The following is a 15,758-nucleotide window of genomic DNA, read 5'->3' on the forward strand; positions in this document are numbered from 1 at the left end:
AAAAAAAAACAAAGGTTCTGTAATATTAACAGTGAAATATAGAATTGTGGAGACAAAATACTTTGGTCAATTTCAACTTATTTTTAGAGAAAATTGTGAGTTATTTAAAAAAAAAAAAAAAAAAAAAAGTGCACAAGGGTGCCAATATTTTTGGCCACGACTGTATGTGACCTTGACTTTTGACCGATTGACCTCAAAAACAAGAGACTTCTAACTTGTGACGACCTCAACCAGGTAGTTTGTTTCGTGAAGATCGGAGTTAAAATGCGACCTGCAGGCGATAGACACAGACAGACAATAACAGAGCAGACCAACCAATATACTGTTCTTGTGATTCTTCAATTTTTGCAAGTAACTGACAGACGTGAAGACACAACCTCGCTCCACCTTCAGTCGTGGAGGTAACAATTACTGCAATATTTTTCTGCTTTTCTGGTCGGTCTTTGGTGATGTTTTTGCATAGCCCAGGTAGTCGTATATTGTTGTAGCAATTTGTATTTACTTATTTGGGAACAGGATTGAGTAGAGAGGGAGGGATTGGCAACATGATTTTACTTTCAAACTGAGCTTAGATGGTTCATGTTTCCACAGGCCAAAATCAGCCTGTGCCGTCCAAGGGTGGCCACAACCTTGCGCCCAGTGGCCTCTCACCACGACCCTCATTGGCCCAGGCCTTTTCGGGTCCACCACCCTACCAGGCCTATCCACAGGCTTCGACTCAGCAACCCCGACTCCCAAGCCAGGCCTACATGGGCCAGTTTGGCTCGCATTATGGCAGTCAGGGGCCATACGGAGTACCAGGAAGTCAATACAGCCATCAAGCAGGTCATTATGGTGGACCGGCTGGTGGACAGTACAGGCCTCAAGTGGGTCAGCCCGGAGCACAGTATGGTCCTCATTCAGCTGCACAGTATGGACCGCCGGTCAGCCATTATGTGGCACAAGGAAGCCAGTATGGCCCTCAAGGTAGCGGTAAGTATATGCAATTCCTGAATTGCGAAGCTTTAATTCACCGTTCACAAATCTCTAACCTCCTGCACTCATTTAGTCTCGACCCTTTCACCGATACCTGCATCACGAGTAAACTAGTACACAGCTTTTGTGTAATGGTGACTTGGTGGGGAGGGTGGAAGCCTGGGCACCAATTTGGTCTGTTGATCATCATACGGATCCCTTTTGGATTCTCATCCTCTGGCAGTCTTATGAGAAAGGAAGTCATTTCCAAGTGTATAACTAAGGTTTACTTTTTTTAATCTAGACCTACTGTGTATGGTGGTAACATTGGACAATGGTAATGATAGTAATTGAGTAATTTACTTTTTTGTAAAACATTTTGATGCATTTGTTTATCATTATCATTTTTACTGTTTTGATCTTCATCTGTACAACAGGAAACCATATGCCACCTGGGTACATTGGCTACCCTGATGGGGTAGGCATGGAGGGAATTTCTTCTGAAGGTAGTGGGCCAATCAGCTATGTTGGACCCACAAGTAGGGGCCCCAGTCGATTGCCTTATGGGGGAAGTGTTGGAGGTGCACCAGATGTCAACGGTCTGCCTGGTACCCCCAATAGCAGGTAGGTGAGATGGAGGAGAGATTAAAATATTGTGTGTGTGAAAAGGGTTGGAATTAAAAGTGATTTCTGCACCACCCAGATGCTTTCCACAAAGCTTATGGTTGATGTTTTGCAGCAGTTGCAGCTTCCCATTGTGCAGTCAATATGCTTTCCAATTTGACAAAGGGGTCCATGGTTTGCTAGTGATTTTGACAGTGCATTTCCAAATCTCAATGCCGCCCTTAGCAAGGCTGGCATTGGACAGACATTTCCTGCTACACATTGGCTTAGAGTAGGAGTCAGAAGCCCAAATAACAAGAAGAGGCATTTTTTTTTCAATTTTGGTCAAAAATGCGATATCTTTCGAGCCACAATCATGTAACCCCTATTTCAAAAATCCAGAACCACCGCTCATCTGCATTCATTCACTCCTCTTTTTTTTCCCCTACCTGTGGAATCAACTTCCACATTCTCTTCAATTTAATTCCTCCCTCCATGTCTTTTAGAGAGATGTTCACCACCATTCCAACATAACCATGATCTTTTCTACCCCCGTTAACCCTCCTGCACCCGCAAGTCCACCTCATTCCAAATTTCTAGTTTTTTCCTGAAAGTTTGCTTCTGTATCTTTCTTATTCTCTCCTACCCCTCTTTCTTCGCCACATTCCTTATTTGTCCAAGTCTCCCTCTATTTTGTCCTTCAACCCTGCTGCTGGTGTTTTCCCCCTCTTAAATGAAATCTAACAGGAAAGAGGGGGTTTCGTTGTGGATACCTCCCCTGTGTGCGATTCCGAGCGACGGTAAGCTATTTGAGTGAACCAGTGAGGAGAAAGCGAACAAGCAGATACACAACCCTGCCATATACCTTCTTGGCACGACTCCTCTGAGTGCCATCGGTGACCCCTGTCAAGCAGCCGAGGCCCTACGGCCTCTCGGGGGACCAGAGCTGGAGCTTAGAGAAGGAAATGATCCTCCATTGCAAAGCGTATTCTGCGCTTGAAGCATGGGGGAGTAGTGACAAACGAGAAAGATTCATGAATCGATTGAAACAAACAAAGCTGGCAACCAAGGCCGAAAGAGTTCCACGAAAAAAAAAATTCACCGCAGTAGCTTCAATGATCCACAGATACTTGACCCAGGAAAAAAAATAAAGGAGATAACTGACAAAACAAGCCATCAAGCAATTGAAGACATAAATCAGATGACCCAAGAAGAGCGAGTCAGGATGAAAAAGAACATTTGGACAAGGAAAGAAAAATGGATGTTACTATGGGCAATGGAATACGCCAGATGAAAAGGTGCGAGGAAAGAAAGTGCAAACACCGAGGAACAGATAATCTGAAGACTATGCCTTGATGAAGGTAATTTTAATAGGGCAGCACTAAACACAAAGAAAAACAATGTCCTCGAACAAAAAACATTCACAGAGGATGAATTAAGAATAAGAGACGAAAAAACTGAAGAGTCAATAAGAAATGACTGGTCACCGATAAATGGGGACCTACCACCAATGCCACGATTGAATGACGGGACATACGTTCGGGATGAGATTCCCAGGACACAAACTCCCAAAGGAAAAGGACAGCCAACAGAGCTTGCTGATGCTGTACAGAGGGTAGAATGGGAGAGGAAACCAGAAACGGATGGGATTTTGGGTTTCGTCACAATGACAGAAACAGAAGATGGACAACAGAATGTAGAATTGAATCAGGAAACAGGACTTTAAAACCCACAACAGGACCAGAGAATGACAGGAGGAGGTGCTGCAGCAGCACACCGAGAGATCGATTTACCTGAAGTCATGAACTCGATCAAACATCACCTTTGCAAACAGAACGACTAATCGCAACAAGGACAGATCACAATGAGGGGGAGAACAATGGACAACAGAATGAAGAAGAGGACTAGGAGGTTTACAATGAACAGTATAGGTCAGAATATGAACTGGCTAATAAAATTGAGGAAATTAAATTAATAACACACAGGCAAAGACCTCATCTCCACCGAATAAACAACAATAAACGGTTTAAAACACAAGTGAGGAGAATAAATCAAGCAGTCATTGAAATGCTCCCACAATCACCGAATTGAAGAGTAATTAACGATGTGAGTTTTGCAGCATTGTATGTCCAAGAAAAAAATGACAGGCAAACGACGACACAAAGGATATCGATCTGATAACTTGACCAGAAACAAAGCACCACGATGGAAACTGAGGTTGAGAGACCGACTGAGGGTGGAAACGGGAAAAATAGAACAATTCAATAGGGGAAACAGAAACCCAAAGCTCATGAAGAGAATCAGACATAAAAAAAAAGGATTATAACATATAAAACAACACACCAGAACCATTAGCTGCTCAGAATAAACTCCAAATACAACAGATAGCAGGGAAAATTTTAAAAGAAAAGAACGATGATTAGGCTAATAATCGAAGAAACCAAAATCAGCAGTTTGAAAACAAGCCAAAAAAGTTATATCGAGAGCTCGGGAAACAGAAACAAAATGTGACAACTCTCCCTTTAAAAAAAGAGGACCCAGAAAAATTTGAGGACCCACAGCCTCGGAACCGACCCTCGGTCTCTCTCCCCCCCCCCAACAGCCTCGGAACCGACCCTCGGTCTGTCTCCCCCCCCCAACAGCCTCGGAACCGACCCTCGGACTGACTCACCCCCCACAGCCTCGGAACTGACCCTCAGTCTCTCTCCCCCCCCCCAACAGCCTTGGATCTGACCCTCAGTCCCCCCCACAGCCTCGGAATCGACCCTCGGTCCCCCCACAGCCTCGGAACCGACCCTCGGTCCCCCCACAGCCTCGGAACCGACCCTCGGTCCCCCCACAGCCTCGGAACCGACCCTCGGCCCCCCCCCACACAGCCTCGGAACCGACCCTCGGTCTCTCTCCCCCCAACAGCCTCGGAACCGACCCTCAGTCTCTCCGCCCCCCCCCCCCACAGCCTCGGAACCGACCCTCAGTCTCTCTCTCCCCCCAACAGCCTTGGATCTGACCTTCGGTCCCCCTACAGCCTCGGAACCGACCCTCGGTCCCCCCCACACAGCCTCAGAACCGACCCTCAGTCTCTCTCTCCGCGCCCCCAACAGCCTCAGAACCGACCCTCAGTCTTCCCCCCCCCCAACAGCCTTGGATCTGACCCTCGGTCTCCCCTCCCCCCCCCCACAGTCGGATCAACCCCTTGAATTTACTGTCTTTTTTCCCCGTTTAATTTACCGACTCGATAGTTTTTACCTCACCTCCTTCATTCCAATCTTTGACAATTGTTGCTTGTCTTCAAAATTTGTGTTCCAGTGGAATGTATTGACGATGTACTTTGCATTTTGACTGGAAACTCAAGTTGACCTCTGTAGTATATTGTACAGTGCCGTACAGTGTATATTGTACATCCTTGAGTACCAGGCATGTAATTTACAAGCTCATGTTCAGCAAATGCACACCACCACATAGTGTGTGATAGCAAGTCTTTGCTTTTCTTCTTGGATCTGCCTGCTCCGCAGGTCCTCGGGCTATGAACCAGTTATGGGAGATGCTGGAGTGAGATTTTCCTCTGGAAGTTATCCCCACCCGTCTGACTTGATGAGTCCTGGTAGACCCGCTATGGTGAACAACATGCCAGGTATGCCGTGCGTGCGTTTGTGTACGAGGTGGGATCTTCTGCACATTTTGAAGTAATTTTATTTATTTTTCTCCATTGCCGAATACTCATGGAAGCACCTTGTCAGACAAAAATATTGTGGCCTTGAAACGTAACAGCAACATCAGTGATACTTTTCCTCAGAGTACAAATACCTTCCGAGTCGATGTTCAAATCGACACCGTGTGGGATTTTAACCCTGCTATATCACAGCACACAATCGAATACCACTATATAACACACAATGTTTTGCTTTGAACAAATCCTTCTGTTTGATTCCATGTGTTTTTTTTTTGTTTTGTTTTTTTACTGTGATGTCACATGAACTCGGACTGTGAAAATTGAACAGTACATAGGAGTGGCGACATTGAGCTTCATCCAAATGAAACTGACACACTTTTCAACATAATTAGTTAGACCTACAGCTTTTCCAGCCACCATTTTAGTAGATAATCGGATTCCGCCCGTCTTTGCACTCCAAAACATATTATCGGAGCGAGCAGAAAGCCCATCAAAATGGCGACGGCCCGTTCTGTATTTTCCCACGATTCAGCCTTGAAAACTCGAGCTGTAAATAAATTAAGATTGTTGTACGTACTTTCGGTTTCAGTCCAACACTTTAAAAAAAATTTTCCCAAGGGAGGAATAGCGGTGATTGGGGGGAGCAATTTGTCAACGAAATTCACAGTTTCCGTTCTACACAGTCACGAATCACTGCTCACCTTCACTCTTTCTTTCTTACCTGTTTTTTTTTCCCCCCACCTTTGGAATAAACTCCTTCACTCTGTTCAATCCCATTCGTCCCTCCAGGCCTTCAAAACAGCTGTTCACCACCACCTCTTATCTTCCCCCATCCAAAACCTTGATCTTTTCTACCCCCGTTAATCTAGCCCAAACCCACCTCTTTCAAATTCCTTGCTTTCCTTCCTGAAAGTCCTTGTAATATCCATCTTGTATACCCCGTGTTCCCCGCCCCATCCCTCTCCCTTCCACAGATCTCCTAATGTCTGTTCTCCACTGTTTTGTCCTTCCCACTCCCACCCCTCTTGTCTCCTGCCACCCATGTTGCGCCATTGTGTGTTAGCTCTCATACGACCCTCGACAATGTGTACAAAAAACAAACAAACAATATTACCCCAACAGATACCATCATCAAAACAACAACTACAACCCCAATAACAACAAAAATCGGGGAAATTTCCCATCCCTTTATTTGGATTACATACTTGAAGGAAAACCTTTCTGTATTTTAACACCAATCAGCCTTGAAAAGTCTGACTAAAACCAAAATTCTTGAACTGTAACATGCACACTGTGTATGCCAGGTCATGGACCAGTCTCACCTGTTCCTCCGGTGGTTCAGTCGGGAGGCAAAAGCAAGGCGGAGAAGATTCCTTCCGACAAAAGCAAGGTGAGTGGTGACCAGACGCGATTTGGCCATTCCTTTTCTCCTTCCAGGATCCCCTTTGTAAATAATTTATTGTGTGATTGTGTCGACGCTCTGATGTATGTTAGTTGTAAGTATGGACTCATCACAGGTTGTCAGTGCAGTTGATATCGAGAGGTTAAAATTCGGATTGCAACTTCAAATTAGTTAGTTACGTGAATGCATATTGTCTGTTACATACACTGTCAATAACGAAATCCAATAATATCTTAACCTTTTGGTTTTTTTTTGCACTGTATCGGTGTGCTTGGGTTCAACAGGATGGCAGAGGTAGCATAATCTCCGAAGAGCTGCCTCTCCTTGGTTCAATTATTGGCCTGACAGTAAACTCTCAGATTGGCGCTTCTCGGGCATGGCTAGCTGGGGACCCGTCTGTTAGCATTTGCTGGTTGCCGTTAAACATTCCACAGTGCGTTTTGCAAAGAGTGGACGAGTTATCTCCAACACCCGAGCAAAGTTACGAGCTCCTTTGTTGACTACCACTGTGAAGGCAAAGGCAAACAACTTGATGCATTGCGTGCCACGGGGCTGCTTTAGTGGGATGGGGTGCAGAGGAGAGCGAATGGGAGAGGAGGGCAGAAAGAAGGGAGGGGAGTAAGGAGAGATGAAGGGAAGGGAAAGAGGTGCTTCGCCTTCTATTTCTAACTTTCTACTGGCTGTGCGTATCCAGCAGTTTAGTGTCAGGCTAGGTGATTTGGTACAGAGGTTTGTTTTTTCAATTTTACTTTGGGGTATTGTGCTTTGTTTGTAAGCACGGTATTAAACGTTTTGAGTTTTGAGGAAATACAGAAAATTAAACATGCATTTTATGTTTACATGCTCAAACATGGTAGCATCTTGGATGATATCCTCACCTTTGTTTTTTTTCCCCATGATTATCCGATCCAACTTTGCAACTCCTCCAAAATGCTTGACTGTCTACTCCTCTTGCTCTTGTTGCTCATTCAGCCTTGGTTATGTTGCTAAATCTGTTGGTTATATTTAGTTTGGCATTCAGCTCTTCTGCTGCAAAGAAGTCAGAATCCTCTATTCACAGGCCCACAGAATGAAGGGACTCTGGTCCCTTCTGGAAGGTCTGGTCTGGTCTGGAAGGGAATCCTTCTGGTCTGGAAGGGAATGAAGGGACACAGAATGAAGGGACAGACAGTAGATTCCAGGGACTCTGGAAGAGATGTGGAATAAAATGGAGGGTTTTTTTTTCTCCCCTATTATATCAGTTAAAACGTATCTTTAAACTCACCATAAGTGTTAACGGTAATTGATACATGAGAGCAATACCGAAAGTCATGGGCACATTCATTGTACAGTAAAACAAAGCTACACGTGAGAAAACTGATATTGTCAACAGTAACTGGACAATCAGGTCAGGCCAGATTAGATCTGTGACTTGCTACAGGTATCATGTAAACCTGTACTCACCTGTTCCATGGTCGGGTTCTTGGCGACTAAACCGTCTCCCCCACCAGGTTTTTTTGGTGAGGAAGGTGTTTGGATATGGACACCCAGCAGGATTAAAAACAAAAACTGTCAAAGGGCGGAGGAGCTCCTTCTGAGCCAATGGCTATCCATACCTCATGCCCAACTGTGTCTGCGGACGTCCTCCTGCAGTTGAGTTACTTCTTATTAGGAGATTGGTGGCAGGATTTGCACTCCGGCCACTGTAAAACCCTTCATTCCGCAAAACACAAAAACACAAAGAAATCTGAAAACCTACTCCGTGGGAGTACCTCCTATGCAGCTTCCCTTCGCAGGGCAGCTCACCGGATGACGGGATTGGGGCAAAGCCTTCGGAACCCCCAATCTTTGATGATAGGAGGGAAACCACGGGGTAACATTGCAGGAGGGTGTGTCGGAGTGGTGCTGAGGTGTCATCCACCAGACGGCGGTCTCCTTGGGTTAACCTGAGGTGGTCCCTTCGGGTGGGTGCCTGGAATGTCCTATCCCGAAGAGCGGATGATCACCTGTCTCTGTTATCATCTGAGCTCAAGCGTTTGGACATCAGTATTGCAGCACTCTCTGTGGTTCGGAGACCGGATTGCGGCGAGATCATGGTGGGTTGTTACACCGACTACTGGTCTGGTCACTCTGATGGTTACCATTCCCAAGCAGTTACTGTAGCTGTGTCCAATAATCTGACTCCAATGATAATTGAGGTAACACCGGTCAACGAGCGTATTATGAGACTAAGGATTCGTCACTCCTTCGGTGTCATTTCCCTGGTCTCTGTTTATGCTCCGACTGAGGCGAGTGACCTCACCGTAAAGGACACATTCTACGCCACGCTCGAGTCTGTGGTTGATCAGTGCCCCAGACGAGATGCACGTCTAGTCTTGGGGATTTCATTACATCGACTGGAACTGATAGGGATGGGTATGAGACATGTGTTGGTCCCCATGGGTCAGGAACTATGAACCAGAATAGCACTAAGTTCCTTGACTTTGCAAGAAGTCATGGACTTAGGGTGGCTGGTTCATGGTTTCAGCGCCCACAAGCTCATCGCTGGACTTGGTATTCCAACGCTGGCGGTGTGGCAAAGGAGATTGACCATGTCCTCGTTGATGGTTGCTGGAGGATGATCCAGAACTGCAGGGTCTACCGGAGTGCTCAGTTCCTCAATACTGACCACCGGCTTGTTGTAACAACTCTGAAGTTGCACCTTAAATCCAGGAGAATGGTACCATCCCAGCCTCGGCTGGATGTTGGCAAGCTCAAGGAACCGAGGCTGAGGAGTTTGCGAACAAGTTGAGTGGAGATTTGGGGGTCTGGGTGCTTTGGGAGGTCCTGAAGAGTTGTGGAGTGCCTTCAAGACCACCGTCCTTGATATTGCCGGTGGATGTCTTGGAACTCACCACAGGGCAAAGAAGAATTTTGTGTCTCAAGGGACACTGGATACCATTGACCAGAGTCACAGAGCTAGGCTGAATGGCAGAGCTGAGCTGTTCAGGGAGCTGAGGCGTAAAATTGTACAAGCGCTAAGGGTGGACAAGGAGGCCTATGTGCGAAGAATCTGTGAGGGGGTAGAGCATCAATTGTGGTCAAGTGATTCTCGTCCTGCTTACAGGGGAATTCGCGCATTGCGTTCATCCAAGCCCATCCCTCAGAGCACTGCAGTTAGAGCAGAGAGTGGTAAGCTCTTGACAGAGGAGTCCGAAGTGAAGGCCCGCTGGGCCGGTTACTTTGGGTGGTTGTACCAGGCTAATCCACCAGCTGTCGAGATGGACGTCAGGGGTGTTAGAATACCTGTTGCTGACCCTCCAATCAACTGTGGTCCACCTTCGCTTGTGGAAACACGGGCTGCGGTGAACCGGTTGAAATGGGGTAAAGCTCCAGGGATCTGTGGCATCCATGCTGAACTTCTCAAGGCTGGTGGAAATGCTGCACTCTTATAGTTGCATGCAGTTTTGTGCTCTGCCTGGAACACAGGCATCATCCCAACTGAATGGAAGAGTGGCCTTGTTGTTCCTCTCTGGAAAGGGAAGGGTGATCGCCAAGACTGTAACAACTACCGAGGGGTGACGCTGCTCTCAGTGCCGGGCAAGGTCTTTGCTCGGATAATTATTATTGATAGGTTCACCACCATCTGCTTGAGCACCAGCATCCAGAGCAGTCAGGCTTTACACCAAAGAGGTCAACGATTGACCGTATCCTTGCTCTTCGGGTCCTCGCCGAATGCAGACGAGAGTTTTGGCAGGGGCTGCTTGCAGCCTATGTTGATCTCTGTAAAGCGTTCGATTCAGTGAATCGGGATGCCCTGTGGAGGATTCTTGGTCTTCGTGGGGTGCCACCAAAACTGATCGATCTGATGTCTGAACTCTACTCTGGTACTGAGAGTGCTGTGAGATGTGGTGGTATCATTGTCGACTTATTTCCAGTTGTTACTGGAGTTTGTCAGGGGTGTGTACTGGCCCCCCACACTTTTCAGCACTTGTATGGACTGGATTCAGGGGAGGATGTCGGAGAGATCAAGCTGCGGTGCATCGTTTGGGAATGTCAAGATCTCTGACCTTGATTTCGCACATGATGCAGTCATCTTTGTGGAGACTTTAGATGTCCTTTTGGGGGCCCTCGAGGTGCTGAATGAGGAGTCGGAGCCGCTGGGATTCTGGATTTCCTGGGTCAAAACTAAGATCCAGGCTTTCAATGACATCTTGGATGCTGCTGTCCTGTCTTTGCCTCTTTGTGTTGAGGATGTTGAGGTCATGGAGAGATTCACTTACCTCGGCAGTGATATTCATGTCTCTGCTGGCTGTGAGTCAGAGGTCAACAGACGTCTGGGTCGAGCCTGGGGAGTCATGGATTCACTGGATCATGGGGTGGCGCTGCCGGTACCTGTGCGGAAGGACGAAAGTCCGAGTCTTCAGGTCCTTGGTGCTTCCAGTCTTGCTCTATGGATGCGAGACTTGGACTCTGACCAGGGATCTGAGATGGAGACTGATTTCCTTTGGTACCAGGTCTCTTCGGAGAATCCTTGGCTATTGCTGGTCGGACTTTGTGTCCAACGAGCGGTTGCTGAGAGAGACTCAAATGAGATTTGTTACCTGCATAGTCCGTGAGCGTCAGCTGCGGCTGTATGGACATGTGGCTCATTTTCCTGATGCTGATCCTGCACATCAGATTCTCTCAACGAGGAAGTTTCGTGAGTGGAGGAGGCCAATGGACCGACCACGTGCCTCGTGGTTGCAGCAGGTTGATCGGCATCTCAGGAGATTGAGATGGGTCAGGCATCTGCCTGGGGGATGGCCAGACAGAGGCCCCTGGAGTACCGGTGGAAAGTGGACGCAGCGACACGCTACTCTGGCGCATGCTCCCATACCTGACCTGAACTGGACAATGAGACATTACTTTTCTACAAAATGTCCAGATTGGTCCACACAGTTCTGCCAGTGCTGTATGCAGTTATAAATCCCACTGCGGTAGTAGTCCGTTCTAACACTTCGCAATCAGCTACATACGGATATCTGGACTGCCTTGTCTTTTTCAGTGCTGGCCTCTCATGTGATCTTTCGAGGCTCTGGACAGATGGTAGTCCGAGGAGGCCAAGTCTGGACCGTAATTGGCTGGGGGAGCACTTCCGGTCCATTATTTGCGATTTATTCCGATGTCGGATGCGCAGTGAGGTCTGGTGTTGTCATGTTGAAAGATGACGGCTGTTTTTTCATCGGGTGCTTTTCCTGAAGTGCATATTTCGGTTTCTTGAGCGTCTGAACGTAGAAATCCACGTTGATGGTTTCCCCTTTGGGCAGGAAATCAAACGGTATGCATCCCTCGGCATCCCAGAAGACGGTTCCCATAACTTTGCTGGTAGAGGGTACTCTTTTGGCCTTCTTTCTTGGAGATGTGTACTAATGCTGTTCCAAGCTTTGCTGCTTGGTTTCTTGGTCGAAATGGTCTAGCCAGCTTTCATCACTGGTCACAATTCAGAACAGGAAGTGATCGCCCTCAGCAGCATATCATTGGAGCAACTGTGATGACACATCCAGGCATGTGTTTTTGTGTTCTTCCATAAGCAAACGGGGAACTTAACAGAAACAATCTTTTCGATATCCCAAGGTCGCTATCATCTACTGTATGGCATGGTGTCCTATGGCATGCTGCATTATGATCTCCCTAACCATCATCCTTCGGTCTTCACTGATGAGTGCATCAACTTTCTGCTTGTTGCTTTCATTCACGACGCTTCTCGGCTTTTCGTCTTTGAAGTGTTTCATCCACCTTCTGACACTGCTCGCACCAATGCAGGCATGTCCCTTATGCCTGAATCAATCGGCCGTAGATATCTGCAGCTGAGTTTTCATTCACGAGGAATTCAATCACTGCATGTTGGTGAAACGATATGTCATTGACAGCCATTTTGTCACAATGGATTGTGGGAACACCAGTGGTTTGTATGCGCCAAGCCTGTGTTTTCGTTGGAGTGGATAGACGGATAGATGTCGCCAGTAACTCGTGTTCTACCATATTCGACACAAGCGTGTGTAATCCACGGATCCTCATGACTTTTGGTATGGCCCTCGTACATGAGAGATGGATGGAGATTAATTGGTGTTTAGCTGTGGCTGCCTATTTAAGATGATTGCATCTATGTTGCTGCAGTGAGCCACACTTTCCATTTGCTCTGAACTTGTCTCCAAGTGATGCTGTGCAAGTTTGGTTATGCATACAACTTAATCCTGCAGGCCCTGTTGAAAGACCTGATTTGGATGCTTTTCTACAGCTGTCTTCCACAACCGGAGAAAGCATTCTGCGCTTATACGAACTTGGCTGTGAGCCTGAGAGGCAACCCTGGCTGGACCGCTACCTTGCCTTCATGGAGCAGCGTGGCACACCCATCTCCCTGCTTCCAGCTGTAGGGAAAAACGCGCTTGACCTCTTTCGTCTCTACATGGCTGCAAAGTCATATGGCGGCTTTGTACAGGTTTGAAGGGAACTTGGCAAACCAGGGTTTATGTTTCAGTGATATTGCAGGGTAACGATGTCTTTGCAAACCTATCCAACATTGTATTTTAGATGTTAGAAAAAAACAAACTTTCAAAGCCTCTTTAATTTCGGTAGCTTGTTAAGGCAGGCATTTGGTGGGACTGTCAAAGCAGATAATAGTGCTGACCATTTAATCTACCCTGCAGGTCAACAAGAAGAAGAAATGGAGGGAGCTGTCAACCCAGCTCAGTGTGGGAACTTCCAGTAGCTCAGCAAGTTCTCTCAAGAAGCAGTATATTCAGTGTCTGTTTGCATTTGAATGTAAGGTTGAACGTGGTGAGGAGCCACCTTTGGACATTATGAACCCTGCAGACAACCGCAAGGCCAAGCCACAGCCACCTTCCCCTGGTCTGAAATGCACCATGATCGCTGAAAGCACAACTCGCCAGCCCATTCAACATTTCTTTACACTCAACAATTGCAATCATTAAACCTTTTCCCTCATGTTGATGATTGCACTGCGGTGTTCTTTCCAACAGCTGGATCTAGCTCAGCCCAGGGCCCTCAAACCCCACAGTCTATGGATGGTTTAGGAGACATGAAGCCTCCCACACCCGCCTCTACCCCACACAGCCTTTCTCAGCACCAAAATAGGTTGGCGCTGTGATTTATTTGTTCGGCGATTGCTTCCTTGGTTTGATCCCTCCCAGAAAGTACCTGATACCTTATCGTGTGGATCCATTGCACTAAGTATATAATGCTTTTTTTTTATTTAACTTTTTTTTTTTTTTTCCTTTTAGGTTTTTAAACTTCTGCCGGTCTGTTCTGTGATGCAGGTACCTGCCCCAAGGGGAGTACCCAGGGAGCAGTGATGCATCATATGGGCGCACATACCAGCAGGGTGCAGTTCCTGGCGCAGTGTATGAGACAACCCGAGACAGTTATGGGCAACGCAGAGGTCTTGGTTTCTTGTTATTTATTTCATTGTCGTTTGTTGTCTGAGACATGGATTTTGTCGCTTTATTTTTTTGTGCTATGGCACTTATTCAAGCTTGTTTTCGCTGCAGGACCGGCGAGTGATGCCTACCATCCTGGTTCAACTGTCTCAGCTTCGGGGATGACCCTGTCCGGAGGACATGTTGGTGATTATGCATCTCCTCCATCCCGGCCCCCTCCTGGCTTAGGATCAAGGCCTCCATATCCACCCAGCTATGAGCGAAGGTACTGTGGTTGCTTGTAAAAACTCCAGGGCCTTGTAGCTTTCATAAGCAAACTGCTGGAATGTTACAAAAATATGTTGATTCCATGTTCAAGGTGGACATTTGCATCATTTTTATTATTGTCTCAAATGCCAGGAAGGAGATGCTCAAAGAAGGTTGATGAAATGAAAAAAAGTCTTGTTGAAATGTGAATTTGATTATACTGTAGTTTAATTTGTTCCACCACGGTTGTACTGCACAGTGCTGGTTTATTTTCTGAGGGTTATCTTATTTTCTGGTATCTTTGTCAGGCCCGATGGTACTCTGGGACCAGACAGCGGATCCTTTACAAACTCGGACCCCCGATTGTGTTCTCCTGGGCCCCCAGTTTCCTCGTGGTAAGCATCAGGGGAGATGATTACGACTTACACGTAATGGAGAAATTGTTGTTGTAAACAGCTTGGATTTCATCTTACCCATCATCCTTTTAGCCCCCCACCAAAGACTCACCTCAAACTCACTGATTATCTCGGAATTATCCTGATGTTGTGTTGTGATTTTGTAAAACACAATTCCAACATTAGTAGCTTTTAAATGTAATCGAACTTTCCTCCATAACTACACAGATTTTTATTTATTTATTTATTTTTTGCATACAGAGTCCAGGCTCGTGGAAGAGCTGGAACACAAAACGGATCAGGACTCAACAGTACAAACGGAACAGCAGAAAGAGAAGGGGGGGGGGGATGCCAATAGCAGGGCCGAGGAAGAAAATAAATGGAGACGGATGAACAAGGGATGCAGGTGGTGATGAGGGGTAGCGGAAAACTGAAGGGGTTCACAAGATGGATACAGAAGCAAAATTTGGGGGTGGTGTGGAGATGGCTTAATGGGTGTAGAAAAGATCATGGTTTTGGATTGGGGACGATCAGAGATGGTTGTGAACGGCTGTCTTGAAGAACTGGAGTGTAGAATGAGATTGAAGTGAATGTGGAAGCTGGTTCGAATGAGTGAAAAAACAAAAGGAGAACAAATGAGTGGATGTGAGCAGGGATTCGGGATTTTGGGAGTTTCACCAAAAGGGGTTGCTGCTGGTGGACCGCTTGCGCCCTTCAGAAACTTGGGGGGCCAAAGTATGGAGAGGGCAGAGGATGCAAGACCAAAAAGGAGATGGAAGAAGACAGAGTGACCACCGACCCATCAGCGCTGGCAAAGTGATAGGCCCATGGACTTAGCTTCATTGCAGGAAATTCCAATGATCTTGACAGCTTTGGTTTCCATGGCATCAAGCTGAGCAACATGTGAGGCAGGGGTGCCAGCCCAAGGGGAAGGGGGGGGGAGCAGAACTCCATTAAGCTGTGGATGAAAGTCTTGTAGGTGGATAGGAGTTCAGGTGTGCCATGGAAGTACTTCCTTTGGCTGGCTTTGGAGACTTCATTTCAACTTCTATATCAAATTTTTTTTTTTTACTTTTAAAATCTGACTTTCG

General features: G+C 46.7%; 1 protein-coding gene across 3 annotated transcripts in view; it reads left to right on the plus strand.

Moving 5' to 3' along the window:
- The window catches only part of LOC147010513 (AT-rich interactive domain-containing protein 1A-like), a 123,355-nt gene that overhangs the window by 89,298 nt on the left and 18,299 nt on the right, over window positions 1-15,758 (plus strand). For all 3 annotated transcript variants that reach the window (XM_085859396.1, XM_085859394.1, XM_085859395.1), the window contains 10 exons: window positions 592-972; window positions 1,392-1,578; window positions 5,070-5,188; window positions 6,532-6,617; window positions 12,868-13,068; window positions 13,277-13,478; window positions 13,610-13,724; window positions 13,907-14,028; window positions 14,138-14,291; window positions 14,581-14,667. In XM_085859396.1, coding sequence (XP_085715522.1) covers window positions 592-972; window positions 1,392-1,578; window positions 5,070-5,188; window positions 6,532-6,617; window positions 12,868-13,068; window positions 13,277-13,478; window positions 13,610-13,724; window positions 13,907-14,028; window positions 14,138-14,291; window positions 14,581-14,667 — 1,654 coding nt within the window. The remainder of the gene's footprint in view (window positions 1-591; window positions 973-1,391; window positions 1,579-5,069; window positions 5,189-6,531; window positions 6,618-12,867; window positions 13,069-13,276; window positions 13,479-13,609; window positions 13,725-13,906; window positions 14,029-14,137; window positions 14,292-14,580; window positions 14,668-15,758) is intronic.

This window comes from Eptatretus burgeri, chromosome 16, assembly GCF_056783735.1.
Source record: "Eptatretus burgeri isolate ZD-2024b chromosome 16, Ebu_testis_v1, whole genome shotgun sequence".
Classification (NCBI taxonomy): Eukaryota; Metazoa; Chordata; class Myxini; order Myxiniformes; family Myxinidae; genus Eptatretus; species Eptatretus burgeri.